A 19696-nucleotide genomic window follows, 5' to 3' on the forward strand; every position below is an offset into this window, starting at 1 on the left:
AAATTTCTAGAATTCTATCGCGCAATTTTTTACATGTAAATTACTCGTTTTCTCTTTTCTTTTTTTTTCTTCTTTTTTTATTATTATCATTATTATTATTGTTGTTGTTGTTGTTGTTGTTGTTGTTGTTATTATTATTTATAAAATCGGCCTCTGTAGAAATGAAAGTACAAATCTTTATTTACGGATTAGTGAATGTTGTCGCTGTAATTTGTATAAAAAAAAAAAAAATATATATATATATAGATGTCTTTATATCGATCGACTGTATTTTATTATTAATGATTATTAATCATTGTTTCTATTTTAGCGTTGACTTTAATTGACAATTCGTACTTGTATGTATTAGTGATTGAAAGTACAATTTTGGAAAAGCGCTGTGCATTGAAGCTCTCTGTGCAGTGGTCGCGAAATTTTTTTTTTTTTTTTTTCGTGCTATCATTTCCAATGAATTCATATTTATTGAGCGTCGAATTTATGGCGATGATAATAAATTTTCTTATTCATTATGACAACGAATGTGTTTGTAAGCAATACTCGTAGTACAGATATAATGTTACAACAATATACACAATTTATTATCATGGTATGAATTAATTGACTTTTACCACTGTTGGACGCAAGGAGCCACAAGTGCAATATACATTTCAAATTCGTCGATTGTTCTCTTAATTAAAAAAAAAAAAAGATCGTTTCCTAATCTTGTAAGCTTTAATATATGAATTAATGTTGTTAGTTACTTGTGCACTTAAAGCTCGAACAGTAGCAAATTCAACGGTTCAATTCATTATCTAATAATTTAAGAAATTCAAAGGTTTAGTACTATAAAAGATTGTCCATGTTTTTAAAGAAATTTTGCATTGTTTATAATTATTTAATGTATAGTCAGGTTTATTTCTGTTCTACGAAAAAATGTAATATGGTATTTTTCTAATAAGCAAAATATTCAACAACGCGTCTTCATTTTGATATTTCAAGAAAAACAAAAGCATCTTACCTGAAATGTTTATATATAAATTATTTTTTTTTTTTTTTTTTTTTTTTTAAATTAAATTTACCTGAAGGTAAAAAATTTACAAACGTACGTATTCTTTATTAACCACTGCATTTAATTCGTCCACATCCAATCCTCCTCTCAATCCATATATATTATTTATAAATTAACAATACTTTGGAAACTATTTTAGTTTAAAAAATACGAATTTTATTAAACTTTACATTTTGTCACACTTATGAATAAAATACATCTAGACAAATAAAACAATAAAAGAAGAATTTCATTAAAAAATAAGAAAAGTAAATCGTCAAAAATACTCATTACTTGCTGAACTTGCGTAAGTATATATAGCTCACAACATACTTCTACAATGAAAGAATAATCGATTATTTAATTATTCTTTCATGTAAGTTTTTTAAACTTTATGATACTCGTGTATGTTGAATTTACTATATTTTTTTTTTTAATATAGTAGTCTATAATGTAACAGATATTTATTGAACTTTGTAATGTACGTCACTCTATTTCATCTTCCGCGTCCCCTTCCCCGATTAAAACCACCTCTGCCTCTGCCAGAAACTTTACCCTTGGGAGGTGGAGATTTTGGTCTGAGAGCTTCTATTCGTTCTGTACAACCAGTAGTAACTTGATTACTAGTAAAGTAACTATTGTAAATGTCGGTATTAAAATTGGTATTAGTTAGTTCTGGACCAACTGTAAGCCATCCGGGTCTAATAGTGGTGTCTCTACCAAAAAGGTGTAAGCTGAAAAAATTATTTCAAAACATTAATTGTCTCTTTCTATTTTATAACCAAAAATTAATTACACAATCTCTCAATGCTTGTATATCAAACTATATAAGTCATATTCAATTAAATTTACATAAACCCATGAGTTTATGTGATATTAAAATTTCGCAAACCTTACTCCAAAGCCTTTAATATAATTCATTCGAATAAGCACTCCAATGTTTTAAATATTTTCAAATACGCGTGTGAGAGAATGTATCGACAATTTTCATAAATTGAAGTTTTGAGTTTTGATTTAATGTTTAATAATGTGTACATTTGATAATATACACAATTTTAGTTTATCTCAATTGTAGGTTAAAATATAGAATTAATATTAGGTTATAAAATAATTATGAAAATCTTTTTTAAGTAATAAAAAATAATTTCAAAAAAAAAAGTTATTGTCTTTTTAAAGTCCAATCTTGTAACGATCTGTTGAATTTCACTGAACCTTTTCATTCACGGTTCCAATAGATATATGATAATTAATTAAGTCGTGCAGTTATGAAATTGTTTATATCAAAATTAGTTATAAAGGAAATTCTTGGTTATTGTAAATATATCATGAATTGCTATCTTACCGTCTTCTACCAAGACAGAAATGCTCAATAATATGAAATATTTCTACAGGCTTCTCAATAGAACCATACTCAGGTTCTTCAGAAATAATTAAATCAATATCAACATTGGCGTGAATAAAATCTCCATCCGTCGAACGCCTTACAGTCCCCTTAATACCCATTAAACAATGCTCTTTAGTTCTCTGAAGTACCGCTTTACTATCTAAATTTTTACTATGTCCAGGATTATTTATATTTGTCCGAATCCAACAAATGTCTTCACAACGTCTAAAACCCCACTTCCTCAAACAGAATCTTCCCATATCCAATCCATCACTACTACCACACCACAAAAATACAAAGCTTCGACTCGCAGACGCTTCACCAATATCTAATTCCATAATCTATAAAATTAATTGTAATTGATAAGTAGAACTTGTTAAATTGAAATAAATTAGATATAAATTATCAACCTGATCCCAATTCCACAGTTGTACATTTGTAGCACCACAAGTCCTTTGATACTCTTCTAACGGCGGTTCAATAAGAATCACATCAAATTTACAATTCAAGTCTTTTAAATTATACGTAAATAAGTCGGTTTTTAAATACATAGGCGGCGTAGCTGTTTCTGAAATTAAATCATCCTTTAATTTTATAAGCTCTCGAAGCTTCGGGTATTCTTCAAATCTGTCTGCCAACCCAACGTCTCTTATAAAATTCTGAGGCCGTTGACCCGTATCGATAAAATGCTGACAATAGTCATTATGTGGATTCGATGACTGCGTCCCTTTTAAAAACGTCGACGAATCCTTATAAACTATTTCGTCCGTCACAACTGTACTATTCTGTCTCTCCTTTGCTTCATTTTCAGTTTTACTCGAAGCCACTCTAATTTTTTTCTTCTGCGTTTCATCGATTTCCGTTCCCAAAATTTGACGTAATTCATCAACACTCGAAACCCCCAACTAAATGTTTAAACAATAACAAAATATAAGACATTATTTATCTACAAAAACATAACCTATAAGAATATTTAAATACATAAAGTACTGTTCAATTTTTATAATATATGTGTATTATTATATCTTTGCATTACCGTTTGGGCTAGTAATTTCTTTCGTTTCTGAGATCGTTCTCGCAATGATTGTAACATTTTTTAAAACTTAACTTATAAATATTATTATCTAAAATGTTGTTTCGTTGATTATTGAAATGAGACTACCACCAGTACAAACTGTGTTTCGGGTTTCAGTCGGTAATAGCGGTTGCGTCGATAAGTCCTTCACTCGTTATTTAATTATTTGGCTAAATGCCGATACGCACGCTAAGTTATACGCAATAATTGCCTTGCGCACATTAAAAACTGTCATTTTTAATATTCCACGTGCATCGATCACCATCGACAATTAAATTCTTCTCTCAGAACTCGAATTAATAATTGTCTGATTTAATTGATATTGCGGCGCAACTAACCACCCGAAGACTTTAGCAAAACTACTCAAAATGTTAATCTTACGATTTATTAATAAAAGCAAAAGAGAATAAAACCACATTTACATTCGTTCAATCAAAACTTTACTCGCATTAACGACTACTCACATTTATCGGCATACTCTATCCAAATATTATTCATATAATGCGCGAGAATTTTTTCGTGGCCCGTCGTTCATTGTGCATCAATGCTAAATTAGCCCTACTTAGCTAAGAATTTAAATTTCATACATGTCGTTCGTGGCGATATTTTACTCACTCTTTCATCGTTAAAAAATAACAATTACAAAGGAGAATGGCAGAGTTACGGCTATATTGCTCGGCGATTTCGTCGGGGGACGTGGATGCACAGGCTGCCGAGGACGAAAGAAAACTTCGGACACCTTACAATCCCGACTTTCATTCAGTCGGATTAACGGATTTTCCAGGCATTAAGAGGCGAGAAAAATCGATAGCAAATCATCATCTTCTCGTCCCACCCTCCTGCCCCCGAGCAAAGCATCCTTTCTCGCGAACACAAGAGCATTGCATGACTCGATGACGATGAACGTACGTAGCGAAGTACATTAAACCGGTAGATTTAACTCGATGGAGAATTCGAAGGAATTTCGTGCTTTTGTAGGACATCGTGTAGTCCGCAGCCCTTGTTTCCGCTCGTTTCTTGCAATTTTCCGTTGCTTAATCGTATGCTTCGCGTAGGCGTGTCCAACTTATCTCGCGTTAAATATAAATTTTCGTTTCAAGGTTCGTCGCCTCGCTGTCGATGTTTAACAAGCTTGTACTCGTTAAAACGTGCATTTCGCATACTTGATCGATCGTATAGCCAAAAGGACTTGTTGTCGTATTCGAGGATGATATTGAATATTTTCGTGGAAAAAATGGACGATCGAAGTAAAAGATTTTTGTATTCGAGACATTGCTTATAAATTTATTTATTCATATGTGTAATGCTTTGTGCTTGTACGAAGTCCGTATCGAAAGGTTGAGAAAGTAGATAATTCATTGAATCGCATCGATCGATATTAGCAATTAAAATGTTGAATTTCCTATTTGAAAATCTATCATGCATAATTATGAAACATTGTTGGTTCATAATACGCGATGTCGGTTCGTGACTTCCGATTGCTCTCTTTCCATATAAATCATTCTTATATTAATTTGGCATTCGTAATAGACTTTATAAACAAGAAATCCATGCATATGTGATTGGATGCATAACGCTTGCACATTACCTAGTTATAAAAATACTTTATTTATAGAATTAAATGGCAAATGTTACATTTTCATATTGCGAAGCGAAAAGCTTATAGAATATAGTTTACAAGCAATTAATTTATTATATGTTGGTCTAAATTTAATTTTCTGGCCTTACAATGTTTTTAATCGTAAAATATTGCTTGAGATTATTCGCGGTTTCCAAATTATTTGCGATATTCCATACCCAATAGCTAAGTATTAAATAATAATTTTTTAAGTATTGGCTTCGCAGATAATTGCAATTTTTATCCACGCCGACAAAAGGAATTTATTGAATGTCAGAGGCAATTATTAGCTCATCATAGAGTAATAATTGAATGAAAAGTGCTTAAATAAGTAATTCGATCATTTCAGTATTAATTTTATTATTGTTGTTGTTGTTGTTGTTGTTGTTGTTGTTGTTGTTGTTAATTAAAAGTATCGAATAATTAGAAAAATTTTAGCTATTCGATCACGTTAACATCGACCACTATGATAACTTGTTTAAAACTTTAGACTGACACCGATTGTAATATTTGAAGTGGTTTTTACTTTGTAGTTTTGTTTACTCGAGTTTGTTTCCTTGATGATTACAAGCTGCCCCAGTTGTTTCGTTTTTTTTCGTGTTTTTTTTTTTTTTTCTCCCATTCGTAGCGCATATTTATTGGATCTTTGCATATAGTTTTTTTTTTTTTTAAAGGTAAAAACAGCTATTGGAACTTATTGTCGTATTTTGATAAAAAGAGCATTGCAATGCTTGACAATTCATGGCGTACGATAGTATTATTGGATGAGGGAAATACACGAGGCTATCGAGCAAACATGAACCATTTCGATTTTCGCTCATTTCTTAGTATCAAAGGATATTTTATATAAATATTGAATAATATTTAAGCGGGGGAACGAAAGGCGCGTAGACGACATGAGAAATGATATTTTAATGGATGGTAAAAGGTGACGTTAGAGACAAACGCCCGGCATTACATCAGGAACAATGACAGGAAACATATTGGAGCAAAAAGAAAGATGAAAGAAGAAGAGAAAAAAAAAGGAAAAAGAAAGAAAGCCAAGAACACACGATGAGATATTGCTGCGATGAGACGCCAGAGAGTGAGTGAGTATGGGAGGGGTGAGGTGTAATAATACACCCGATTATCCATTTATCGCATGCACATATATCGTGGTGACAGGCGCTAAAGAGCACAGCCATGATCGCGTATTTAATATCGCTCGCAGATAAGACGCGCACATCACTCGTCGTGCGATGCCCCGCGCGTCTAATGTACAAAAATTTAGATATAAATACGAGAGCTCTTGAGACTTGCCCCCGGTCCCGGGGCTTTTCATCTTTGAGAAAACAATGAGGGCCGAGCGCGAAAGCCCCGACGGAAGGTGAAGAGGGGGGGGGGGGGGCTTGTCTCATTATCAATTGACCTTAATTGCCCCTCCCCACGGCGCTCTGCTCGTTATATTACGAAACGGTAATATAATAATACCCAAGTATCGTAGTGCCTTTCCATCCACTAATTGCGGATTCGTCTTATCTTGATGAGGTGCTCGACGAATGCTTCCTATCAATTTTCGTCGTTACAATCGCACGCGTGGAAGATGGAATTGTAGACTTTTTCTACACTTTGACGATTCATGATTCGAAATCGGCTCGAAATTTTATGGACGAGTGTTACATTTGCTCAAAGTGCGAACACTGCGAATTTTCCATTGGTTATTTCATTGACTATATGAGCGTTGTATGACATTAAATTAAAGTTAAATTTTGTCTATAATGCTATTCTAGTCTGTAAAATATTTTTCACTGTGCCCAATTGTGCTTCAAACAATTGACAATTATTTTTCTTAATTATAAGTTGAAACGCTTCTCGACTCTCGACTTTTTTTTTTTTTTTTATTCGAAAGATCCATCGTCGTTTGTACATGTATATATTTGTTTTTTGTTTTGGTGAAATAAAATTGTAGCTTAACATTGCATGCAATATACAGGAGGTAATTGTAATGTTGAATTATCGAATAAAAATTCAAGTGGTTTATAAAATTTCTTATCAAAATCTACGCGTTTGGAATACTTGGTAACATTTCCAATGGAAAGTTAATGTCTTAATATGACGAATGATCTTATTCGTTTATGATAAATGACGAAAATGACAAAATGCTACGATAATTTATGTATTTCGATATTATCTTTTGTATTTTTGAATATTTTGTTTTCAAAAATATTTCAAAAATACATTTTTGAAAATTCTAACACAAAACGTTTTATCATTATTTTTTTTTCTTTTGCTAATATACGTGTGTCTGTTTTTTTTTTTTTTTTTTTTTTTTTTTTTTTTCCCAACTGTGTTTAACTTAAATTAATTATCAAGAATAAAAAATCATTAATAAAAACATTGAAAAATTGTATTTAATAATTAAACAATAATACGTCATTGTAGAGATTGCAACGAATAATATATTACACAAAAAATGCAAAATTACAAACTAAAATACTTTAAATTAAAAATGAAAATAAATATATGTCCCCACGATTCTCTCGCAGTGACATTTATTTTTCTATTCATTAGTTTATGATATCATATCCTAAATAAACAATGTCCAGCTGAGTCACTCCGTTGTCGCTTGGATACAAGAGGCTAAGAAAAATGCCCACCGTACTTTTAACTAAGTATTACTCGATACTTTGTATAAAAATATCTATTTATATTTACTTGGATCTATGCATATCTTCATTGATCATGCACGATAATGGTGGAACAAAGATTTTCTAAAAATCCTTCTTTTATGTCTTTTAAAAGAAGTTGTTATTGATATATCCAGTCGTTTTAACTTCTCATCATTCTGCCATTATTGTAATTTAAATTTTAGAAATAAATTACTAATATTGATTATTAGTTTGCCATATATCAAATAAGACAGATTTATACGAATATTAATAAAGTCACATTTATTGTTAAACGCATGCAATCGCCTACGAGCTTGCGCGTGTGCGTGCGTGTTTGCTTTGGCGTGGCGCTTTGTGCGATGTACACTTTTCAGAGGTCGTCCGTACATCTTTTTCTTTCTTTCTTTTTGGTTCTTCAGTTCTGTCCAAAAAAAAAAAAAAAAAAAAAAAAAAAAAAAAAAAAAAAGTAATACATTTTCAGTTCAAAAATCTGTCGCAGACAATTGACAACCTTCCCTGATAAGCGTATATTTACTTAACATACTTATCGATAAATTCCAAAAATTCATATTTGTATAATCACAATATAATTTTTTACGACTTTATTTTACAACGGAACCATTGTAGACAATAGGAAAATAAATAAATAAACTTTTAATTAAATCATTGATCTCATTTGCGACGAAATGCACAATATGCTAATGTAAATGAATATTTAAAATCGTATAGTGATATCAAAGACATTCGTACTAGACCAACAGTAGATAATAATTTTACATGATGAATACTTTTGACAGAACATTAATATTCAATTTAAATAAAATCTATCTCACTATCATATTATCATTGTATTTAAAAATGAAAATCAATCATTTAATATAGAATTTGTCATTTTCAAATTGTTTAGGTACAACGTACCCATATGAAGAATATTTTTTTTTTTTAAATACTTATACATTAAATGGTCTGAATTATAGTAATTGATAAACAAATATCTTACTTCCATCGATATTTTAAATTGACCGTCCGAGTTATAATTAATGTTTTATAATACGCGGCTTTATATGATATATGATATTTTTCTTAGCCATCAAATCTTATCGTAAAAAAAATATTTTTTATTCATTACATGATTTCTTGATTGCAATTAAAGCGTCGTTTAATTATATTTATCAATGTCTTAATTTATTTCTACTTAAATTTAAACTTCGTCGTCCTATACGTATAAATTAAAGTTACTCCCTGTTGATAAAAAAAAAAAAAAAAAATGTAAAAAATATATTTAATTTTTGTAAATATAAATTAAAGAAACAAGAAATATAATAATTTGTTATTAAAAAAAAAATAATAATAATAATAATAATAATAATAATCATAATGAAAAATAAAAGATTTTTAGCTAAGATTGAAACGCATAAGAAATATTTGTTCTACTATTTATATTTATTTAATATGTTTTCAAGGCGTTAAATGACTATGAAACCGACAAGTAGATTGTCAAATCGACAATCGAATCTTAATTTAACAATATTTTTTTTAGGCATAGCATTTTAATTAATAATTATATTAATGAACGATTGATATTATTGCCTTTAAGTTATTACAATATGAATAAAACAAGCCGAATAGACATTGTAAATTTTGTTTTTCACTCAACTCCTAGTGGCATTTTATACGCGTACGTATTCATTAATTATAAACACATGGTAAAAGTGTCACAAAGGACATCATACAATATTATCCAAAATAACTTTAAACCTACAATTTATAGAATGAATATTCGATATACGACTAACTGATCCATCCGTTTTGTCGATCAGCTTAGCAGCAACTTAAGAACGGACTCTCGAGTGAGAAAAAAAAAACGTTGCATTATAACGAAGGATATTGGACTACGCATATGATTATTTATACAATTTTTCACCAAGTATTTTATGAAAATGGGGGAATATGATTGTCGGCCAACCAATTTCTTAGAACTGGGGGTCATTAAAACTTTGTCAAACTTATGTAAACCGCAATGAAGATAAGCCGAGTGCGCCCATGTGCCCTCAATTCCGAGCGTTAAAATCATACGAAATCTGTCGCAGCTCTAAAAATACATACAAGTTTTGTTCAAAATAATTTATATCTACGAATTTCGGTTCTTCAATCGTTTTTAAAGGAATTGATAAAGACATTTTGAAATTTTTAAAATTCATTTCTTTATAACGATAACCTAGTTTAGTCTGTTCTATAAATTTATTCTATGCTAAATTAGCTCTTACAGCATTAAAGGGCGCCAGTTCTGGTATCACACAAAATATCATAAAAATCATACGAATGAATCCTACGGTATGACGTACACAACACGCACACGTGCCATAACCAGTATAATTATTTTACATTTTTAATTGAATGGCTAGCTATGGTATTCTATTTATTTTGATTTTCATTATCGATAACTCGTGTTACTTACGTTATTTTAACGTCATTATTAACAACCTAATTACCATAATAAATTTCCAATTTAGCTATACAGAACGATCATAGGATTTAAATTTTAATCATTTTGTCGATAAATATGATACTTTCTTATTTATGATGCAAAATTGGTAATAATACGTGGAGCAGAAAAAAAAAAACAACAATATTATCGAAGAATGTTAAATAATATTTACTCAATATTTTATGTAAATTTTTAAGTTACTCGTAATAATGGTAAATTTAAATAATTTAAATATAGATAGATTCTAATGGCGGATAATTCAATCATCGGCGTTGGATTAATAAAATTTATAATAAAATAACGATCGAATTCATAGTTCTAAGAGAATTTTCTCCAGGAATAGCAAGCAACGCAACGTTGATATTGCGTTTCGTTATTATACGGAAATTCTTACAAACTTTCATGTAAACAATTTCTGCCTTAAAATCTTAATAAACTCGACGATTTATAAAAGATTTTGTTTGAAAAGTTTGGAAGTTTGGGTGAGAAAGAAGTACACAACCACCTAACAATGCATCGTACTTTATAATATTCCATCGATCGTTACTTTCTCCATTCTACAGGCGACCAACTGAACGAGTTCATCAGATTTTTAAATTCGATTTTACGAACAATAACTTTCCCGCACCTACGTTCGTTGATAATGGATACACGTTAGCAGCGAGGCGATTTGGCTGATTCGACAGGTAATAGCGACTGACGTCCAAATAAAGAAATCAACTCAACTTATAAAAAAAAAATTTAATTGTCAATTTAACGCGAACGCCTCGATGCGCGCATTCGCAATAATAAAAGACATTCAAGGCGCTCGAATGGGTATTCTCTCGCTATAGTGACGATGATATTGACCGTCGAATTACGTCAGATTGGCGAACAACAATGACCGAGCCCCATCCGCCCGTCATTACACCCGACTATACACGACTTTAGGCGGTGTGCTATTGCGTAGGGAAATCCGTATTATTGTTCTCCGCGATAAACGTATCATCATCCATTCGGCGGAGTATCGAAAGTTGCTAAAAGTAAACATAAACAGTGGATCGGAAAGCAAAGTGGAATGCAATTACATATGACTTTTCGTACAACGGCAAATAGATTGAAACAAAGCTTGTAGGCAGCAGCAGGACCACCACTACCACTAACTACATCACTAGCGCCTCAACGAACAATACCACCACTACCGCCACTACCACCACCGTCATCACCATCATCGCCATCATCGCCATCATCGCCATCATCACCATCATCATCATCATCATCATTATTAATCTCGATTAGTCTCGAATTCGAACTTTAATTGGCATTCGCAGCAATGGCGGCAGTAGGATTATCGATAAGGCACGGCCGACTCGACATTTACATACGCGCTCGCGAGCGTTGGACGTAGAGTCGGGGCGCTAGGGAGTGCGTGTCGTAGTGACCCCCGCGAAAGCCTCCTATCCCTTGACATCTGACTCCGATTGGCATTAATCATTTTCACTTTTAGCGCAAACAAGCAAGTGCATGTGTGCGCGGTGGCGGCGGTGGCTTGGTCGCACGTAGTCGTGCCGTTCGGGATTGCGATATTTCCTCGTCGCTAAATGGGGAAAGCGAGGGCTACGCGTACGGACACGCGCAGATCAGCTGTACTTTGCACTACAGCGACGAACTGCGATAACCTCCCGTTATCGCGGTGCTCGTACCCCCCGCTGTCGAGCGCCTAACAAGGAGCGCTGATATAACCCTAAAAGTCACCGTGGAACGATTCGTCGCTGGCTCGCTCAGTAGTCGAATAGTCGAGCTCTTTGTACGGTTGGGTAAAGAAGGTCGTTACTTTTGTTGACGGACGCCTGGCACCGAGCACTATCCACGAGCTCTCGAGTATATCGCGGTCGGAAGTGCCCCGGGGAGTATTGGTACAATCCCGTAGGGATTGTCGAGTTGGATTGGGAAGTCGCTGTCGCCGCTTTGAGAAATAGTCGTACGCGAGAGCCCATCTGCTTTTTCATTGACGAACTGTCTTCACACGGAGGAATGCAAAAGGACTGCCGAGATTGTTTGGGTATCAGATACCGTATCAATACCCTGGATCAGACGTGGAAGTGGTTGCACCAGACCATCGCCCTGCACGAGTACCTCATCTCCATAACAGCTAGCCAATCTAATGTTGAGTGTGATATGTGTAATTAGAGGTCGGGCCTTGTGACGTGTGATATCACATCGATTTGAAATTGAAATTGAAAAATCGATCGTCCAGGATTGTGTATTGGTATTTAGTGGAGGAGCGAACGACAGAGCGAACGATTTTGCTCAAAGACTGATTTTTTGATTAATTCGATAAGAGAATACACAATTGTAATTGATAGAGCCAAAGAATGTCTGTGATTATTAGAACCAGCATCCTCGGGACCAAGGCCCTACGAAAATTTGTGTAAGTGAAATTTTATTCTTGGCATAGAATATCGCCTTAACTTTGATGGCTTTTTGCACGAATGACGTAACGTTAGAGTCACCTGGTTTCTGCTTGCTTCGACTTATATTCTGATACCCTCAGCATAATGTAAGACGGTCGACGTACGATAAATGCCTCTTTGATAAATTTAGTTCAAAATTATTGTTTACGGCGATGGATGGCTTTTGACCACCCTGGTCCTCAATACTTTATATTGCATTAGCTGTTTAACAAGAGTTTTTCTTACCAGAGCATTTTTATGTTTACAGAGAATGTTCTCCCGCCTTAAGACATACTTCGAACAATTCTGCAAAGATCGATATACATGAAGATGACATTAAAAAATCGGTTTTCATCTCCCAGTCGACCAACATTTATACCAACTTGGCTCTAGAGGACTGGTTTTATCGGAACTTTGATTTTAGTAAGCATCATATTCTGCTACTTTGGAAAAGTGATCCCTGCGTGGTTATAGGACGTCATCAGAATCCTTGGACGGAATGCAATATTCCAGCCATCGAACCGAGCCAGGTGGTAGTGGCTAGGCGTAACAGCGGAGGTGGTACGGTATACCATGACTTTGGTAATCTCAACTTATCGTTCTTCACGCCGAGACAGCGGTATAATAGAAGATACAATCTGGATATAATCACAAGAGCTTTGTTCCGAGAATGGGGTTTGAAATCTACCATCAACAAGAAACAAGATATCATTGTGCAGGACGAATTCAAAGTACATATTCTTCTCTAAATATAACGTTGCCCATTGTCCACGGCCATGAATATGACTTTTGACATTGACTTTACAGATATCCGGTACAGCTGCTAAATTAGGATATCCCAACGCTTATCATCATTGTACACTGTTGGTAGACGTTAATACGCATGCGTTAAGCTTGGCCCTCAAGAAAACAGAGGTAAGCCTAAGTGCCTTTAGTTCTTTACGGTCTTAAAAACATCTTTTACTAGAATTCCTGAGGAATTAGCTTATCTTTAACGTCTTGTTTCTCCCACACTACTTGTCAATCCCTTACGTCTCCCCCCACCACCACTCCCTGCCCCGTAATAACATTACCCTTAATTATCTAAATTTTTCAAGCTTAGATGTTTGCTCTGCATTTATTGTGATGCCATAGTTACTCCTAATGCATATAAGATAAAAAAAAAATCATTAAATTTACACTACTCACGTACGAATGCTTTTATGTTGATCAGAACGGAATAACAACAAACGCAACCGAATCCATTCGATCGCCAATTAAAAATTTAAATGAAGTTAATTCCCATATAACAATCGACCAACTGCTAGCTGCTGTTGGCTGGGAATATCTTCGATCCAAGCCGTTAACAGCGCACGATGGTGGTCACAAATTAATAGAGCAGCAAAGAGGTTTTCAAATGGTTAATCCCACCGAGGACTGGTTTCCAGGTAAGCGAATAAAACTCAATTGTCAACTTGCAAAAGCACGCGAAATGTGCACAACGATTGTAATAACTTTTATCCTCACATTCGCCAGGTATCACAAAGCTGATCGAACAATTCCAATACTGGGATTGGATTTACGGCAAGTCACCGAAATTCACCGTAACTCGGATGTTGGAAGCCCCAAATACAAAGGACGCGAATCGACTTTTGAAACTTGTGATTGACGTAGAAAAGGGCATTGTGCAAGACGTGAAAATGACTTTACCTTCGGACTTGAATCAATACGCGAGCGTGATCACGAACCTCAGTGGTAAGCCTTATAGCCACAAACTCACAAACAGTATCGTCCAAGCCACTGGCTGCAAAGTTGTGGAGTTTGATGTGAGCGTCGACAAGAGCAACGTTGCCGCCTTGTAGTTAATATCATTTCCATTTGAGAGAATTGTACAAAAATATTTTATAATTATACTTTTTATAGCATAAGTGCGCGTTCGAGAAGAATGTTGATCGCTTATTACGTTTGGGCACCATATTCTATTACATCGTTGAATATTACGTAGAAATGTGTGCGTGCGTGCGTGTGTGTGTATGTGTTAGATATAAAATTCAACAAGTCCTTGATCTTATCCGCATCGCATACTTTGTTTTCAGTCTAAAGTACAAAGTATAAGAACTATACTATTTTAGCTCGTTTGAAGCGATTGTTGTCTGGTATCCGTAAATTACAATAATTTGATAATCTTTTATTTTATTTATTTTTTTTTTTTTTTATTATGACAATGCCGAGATATATTTTATCTTCACTCGCGAGCGCATATGATCCTTCAAATTAGCCACCTTACCAAGAAAAATGTATAAATTTTTCAACCAAAAGGCGAATAATAAGAATAATAATGATAATAATAATAATAATAATAATAATAATATTAAAAAAAAGTATTAAGCGTTCAGCAGCATACGGAACAAAGATCGACTTTTTTCTTATCTGTTACTCGTTTTTTTTTTTTCAAAGAATTTCAAAACAACGAGATAAAGCGTTCTGGAATTCGTAAACTCAATCATCGTTTAAAGCTAGGCGTAGCTCTTCAATTACAGTTTACTTATGATAAAGAGCAAACTACAATCTGTAATTGTTTTTTTGCGCCTTCGCTATATGAGGAGAAGAAGCGAGGCATACAAACAAAAATTTGGTATTGACGTTATCATTGATTATTAACATTATTAATATCGATGGATAGAACAATGGAGTTAGATCACTTTGGAATGTCGTATTTCCCAACTCTATCGAGCGTACTAGGAATAAAATAATAATTTGTTTGAAATATAGTTAAATTAATTTAACATGGCTCTTTAATATTTTTAAATATTTCGTAAAAAAAAAAAAAAAAAAAAAAAAAAAAAAAAAAATTACATTTTGACGAAAACATAATCGACTCCCTTTCGTATAAATAATATCAACGTCGACTGTAAGGAAAAATCCAAGATTGAAAGTTATTTGTAAATTGTATGAAAATAAATTATAACTTTTTAAGTATTAAAGAAGAAATTTCCTACGTTTGTTATTTTTGCTAGTTCCAAGATTTTCATAAAAGCACATATTTTGTAAAATTGCTTCATGTAAATAACTAAAATTTAATGCAATTTTCTGCAATTTTGCGTAGTATTAATTATGCATATATTATTATCCGAGTATTTTTTTCTAGAACTCATGCATATCAAAATATTAAGAAAAATCACAATTTTCTTAGTAAAAGTACATCTATCGGAGTATTTCTAGATTATTTTCTAATGTAACACTTAAAAAATATTAAATTTTTTTAAAAATAAAAAATCTTTTATTCCATATAATAATTTCTTTCCTTTCATCCCTCATCTCAAATACCAATATTTGGTATCGATATATTATTTGAATTATCGATATATAACATGTAATGTTAAATAATTATCAATTTCGATATTTAATTTAAGAATAAATGGCCAATTAAATTCTTGATTATCTCGCCTGTATAATAAAATTATATAATAATTTCATTTCAGTGAATAAGGCAATCGGTGAGAAGACGAATGGTTTTTTTTTTTTTTCCTTTTAAAGTATGTATATGTCTATTATTTACTAATGTATTTATCAATATATTTAATAGTTGTTATAAAAATTAAAGTAAAATTAATAAAAAAAATCAATGGCATTCCGTGATGTAATTGCAGTATATCATAAATTTCGCCATAATCTTTAATCTTTCATTCTTAATAATATATCGTCGAATTCCAATCGAAAGTATTGAAATATATTTGTAATTAACGAGAAGGTTGATATTTTCTGAGGGAATTGAAGACTAAGTTGAAAAATGTCTTAGTCGTGTGAACGATAATGCAAATGGGCCAATTAATCGTTAGGCACAAGAATTGCCTAAAACGTGAAAAAGTACCTGATTGTCATTAGCAACGACGACGTTCGATTAATAAATTTAAAATTATCTTGGCCTACGTCACTTTTTACATAATAAAATAATTAAGCCATTCAAAAAATATCACAACGCAATGTATTAATGTATCATAAATTATACATAGAGTTTAATAGGCCTACTTTATAGCTGTAAACAAGTCAAATTATATATATATATATATATATATATGTAATAATTGCAAATTTAGACGATTATTGAAAAATATATTGTGGTGTAAAAACCTGTCAACTGCGCGAAAGAATACTTTCATTATACACTAACATTCGTACAAAGCGGCCAATTGTAATGTCTTTATAAAAATTGATTTATAATTACGCTTTAATTGCTCGTCGAGAATGAAATTGAAATGTAAAATATTATTTCGAATTTTATTGCGAATGCGATAAAAAAAAACATAATCTGCTACTTCGTTTGTTTATCGACGTGCTTAATTCTCAACTACTAGCATATATGGAAATTCTCGCAAACAGCAAGTAGAAAGTGTGAATTTTATCATCTATTATCATGGGAGGTACCGTTTATTACGGTTTTTTTTTTCGTTTTTCTTTTGTTTTTGTTTTTGTTTTTGACGATAAATATGGTGAACGCGATTGACAAACCAATAAATAGCTTTGCATTACCCCTTCTTTTAAAAAGGGATAAATTTTCTCGTTGGAAATTTCAAGATTTCAACTATCTCGAATTTACAATCGTGAACAACTAATTTAGCTTATTTTATTTTAAACAAAATGCTCGGCAGTATGCTGAATTATTGTTTCAAGACCTCGACAATTAGGATACTGAATAAGTGTAGTAAGCAATTGAGCTATTTAGAAATAACTGTAATTTTTGATCGATTCGTAAAATTTATCTTTGAACAGTTTGCTTGATAATAATGAAAAATTAATTCAATCATTGCTGGCGCACGTAGTCTTGTCCATAAAATAACGGCTATTTGTAATTTTCTGTACCAATAATTAATGAAACGAGCAGCTTAAAAAATGTCTTAGTAATGGATTAGTGAAAAATATAAATACCGTGTAATAGGAATTATCGCGTAGAACATTTCACTGGCATGAGGGAAGTAGAGTAGTATATGGACCTTACGTAGTCAACATCCATTTTAATAAATAACAATGCTATACAGTTTAATGGCTTTATCATGGTGCACGCGTGTGTATATAAATTATTGTTAATTCAGGATACATAGGATTTAATGAATTTACATAATTTGTAGGAACAATAGGATTTTCGCGTTTCATTGATAATAGCTAGTTGAAATGTTTTAATTCCGAGTTCTTTAGTAATGCCGCAGTAAGGATTCGGTTGCGAGTTAGAATAAATTTTTTTTTTTTTTTTTTTTTTTTTTTTTTTTTTTTTTTTTTTGTACATTCGACGCTGGAAATTTTTGTATCTGAAGAGTAAAGAAATATTTAAGAATTTTGTAAAATCGAGCAGTTGTTTTGGTATTATTAGATAATCCGAGTCTTTGAGAATTGATGAAAAATTGCCGCTTATAATTGAGTCGAAATGGAGAGAAAAAGCCACTTGTGAGGTCCAAATTGCACAAATGATCGTGGTTCATTATTGGTAAACCACCGTAAGAAAGGTAATTAGAGCACTATCGATCGAAGCCATATGACATACGAGAAACCTGTCTGCGATAAAAGTGACGTCAATGCACACATTCAACTCGTCTAATTATAGTGCCGATTATATACTAGTCTGTTTTTATAAAAAATCGTTTGCGTGTCAACATAAAAATAGCGCATTTTTCTTCTGTATTTGTAGAAGGCTGCACACGTTGAATGGATCTGTTATGGAATGAATGGATTCGTTTATAAATTGTTTGCTTTTTATCACGCGATTTTAAGTAAGGGAAGCGTTGATGACGAATTGTCTTTAAAAACGAAAAAGCCTTGACAAATATCTATTCCCATAATAATATGAATAATAGTACAGTGGAATATTTTATTTCTGAATTTTGTCAGAAAGTATCATAGAGTCGGTTATTATTATTTATTTTTTTTTTTTTTTTTTATAGCGGCGTTATGAAATATACTGTTTCAGTTTATACAGAATTTCTTGCGGTAAAAAAAAGAATCTTTTAAATTTCTGACAATCGTATTCTCGATACGATAAATTCGGCGATGCTGTCGTTCTTGGTCACTTAACTCAACTTAATTAGAAACTCCGTTATGACCGCACATAGTTAATTACAATTTATATTTAATCACCAATAAATGTTTATAGAAAGTTTCGCAACTCCTTCTTTGAAATTGCCAACTCGTGAATGATGTTGGCTTTACATAAATTATTCTAGAATATTAATAAAGTTATTTGTAATTTGTCCATACATCTTCTATTTGTATTAGAATGAATTTTTTTTCCCACTTTAATCGTCAAATTTTCCTCTCATTTGAATTAAAAAAATTTATTCCTTATGTTGGAGATTTATCTTGACTAATATGCCCAAAGTTAATATATATCCATTTGGTAGTTTATTATCATATTCGGCATATAATCCCAATTGGTATGGTAGCATTAGCAACAAGTGTATATTAACCGTAACATCGCAAGAGACAAAAGAGCATAAATTGAAAGAACTCGAATTATCAAAAGCAGGAACAATGACTTTAATTTATTAAGATAATATGGTTCTGATATAGCAGGAATTTTAGGTCGATTAGCAAAAAAGTTAAAAAAAATTTTAAGATTTAATCATATGAACGTTAACAGCTTATGTTTTATTGTGTTAAGATATTTGTTTTACCAATTGAGTAACCTCCCACACCAATCGACGTTTCAGTTTATATTATTTAATAATAAAACAATGCTTTTTCATGAAATTATTATTTCTTCTTTATATATATAATTATAAAATAATTATATTATTAATTAATTATGCAGGTGCAATTTATTTCTACGTTCATTGTAAAACTCTTGCATAATATGTCTTTCTTATTTCATTTAAGTGTAAAATTCTGTTTCAAGGTGGGTGGTATCTTTGTACTGAATAAAAAGACTTAATTTTATTTTCAGAAGAATATTGTAATAGAAAGTTTTATTTGCATATTTATATATACCTGTAATAAATGTAGAAAAGATTTAAGAATCCAACGTCAACGTGCGATCAAATGGAAACGATCGATAGTT

General features: G+C 32.2%; 2 protein-coding genes across 2 annotated transcripts; one reads left to right on the forward strand and one right to left on the reverse strand.

The window, feature by feature from the left end:
• Positions 1-1427: 1427 nt before the first annotated feature.
• Mettl14 (methyltransferase like 14) lies at positions 1428-3582 on the reverse strand. Its single transcript, XM_011507635.1, has 4 exons — positions 3448-3582; positions 2822-3316; positions 2370-2752; positions 1428-1761 (listed from the first exon to the last, which is right to left on the reverse strand). The coding sequence occupies exons 1-4, from the start codon at positions 3502-3504 to the stop codon at positions 1524-1526; spliced, it is 1173 nt and encodes a 390-aa protein (XP_011505937.1). The 5' UTR covers positions 3505-3582; the 3' UTR covers positions 1428-1523.
• An 8828-nt stretch (positions 3583-12410) lies between these two features.
• Positions 12411-14654, forward strand: Lipt1 (Lipoyltransferase 1). The gene is made up of 5 exons (XM_011507636.1): positions 12411-12650; positions 12941-13403; positions 13480-13587; positions 13886-14099; positions 14188-14654. Exons 1-5 carry the CDS (start codon positions 12595-12597, stop codon positions 14511-14513), a joined length of 1167 nt encoding a protein of 388 aa, XP_011505938.1. The 5' UTR covers positions 12411-12594; the 3' UTR covers positions 14514-14654.
• Positions 14655-19696: the final 5042 nt, after the last annotated feature.

Source organism: Ceratosolen solmsi, unplaced genomic scaffold, assembly GCF_000503995.2.
Source record: "Ceratosolen solmsi marchali unplaced genomic scaffold, CerSol_1.0 scaffold1, whole genome shotgun sequence".
NCBI lineage: Eukaryota > Metazoa > Arthropoda > Insecta > Hymenoptera > Agaonidae > Ceratosolen > Ceratosolen solmsi.

What these genes read in the sequence shown, in the direction of transcription:
- Lipt1 (XM_011507636.1), top strand. Translation starts at nt 12,595, where the DNA reads ATGTCTGTGATTATTAGAACCAGCATCCTCGGGACCAAGGCCCTACGA. An exon ending in TTGTGCAGGACGAATTCAAA is followed by an intron (nt 13,404 to 13,479) that starts GTACATATTCTT and finishes TTGACTTTACAG; the next exon opens with ATATCCGGTACAGCTGCTAA. An exon ending in CACCGAGGACTGGTTTCCAG is followed by an intron (nt 14,100 to 14,187) that starts GTAAGCGAATAA and finishes CACATTCGCCAG; the next exon opens with GTATCACAAAGCTGATCGAA.
- Mettl14 (XM_011507635.1), bottom strand. Translation starts at nt 3,504, where the DNA reads ATGTTACAATCATTGCGAGAACGATCTCAGAAACGAAAGAAATTACTA. An exon ending in AGAAATTACTAGCCCAAACG is followed by an intron (nt 3,317 to 3,447) that starts GTAATGCAAAGA and finishes TTAAACATTTAG; the next exon opens with TTGGGGGTTTCGAGTGTTGA. An exon ending in TTCTGTCTTGGTAGAAGACG is followed by an intron (nt 1,762 to 2,369) that starts GTAAGATAGCAA and finishes TAATTTTTTCAG; the next exon opens with CTTACACCTTTTTGGTAGAG.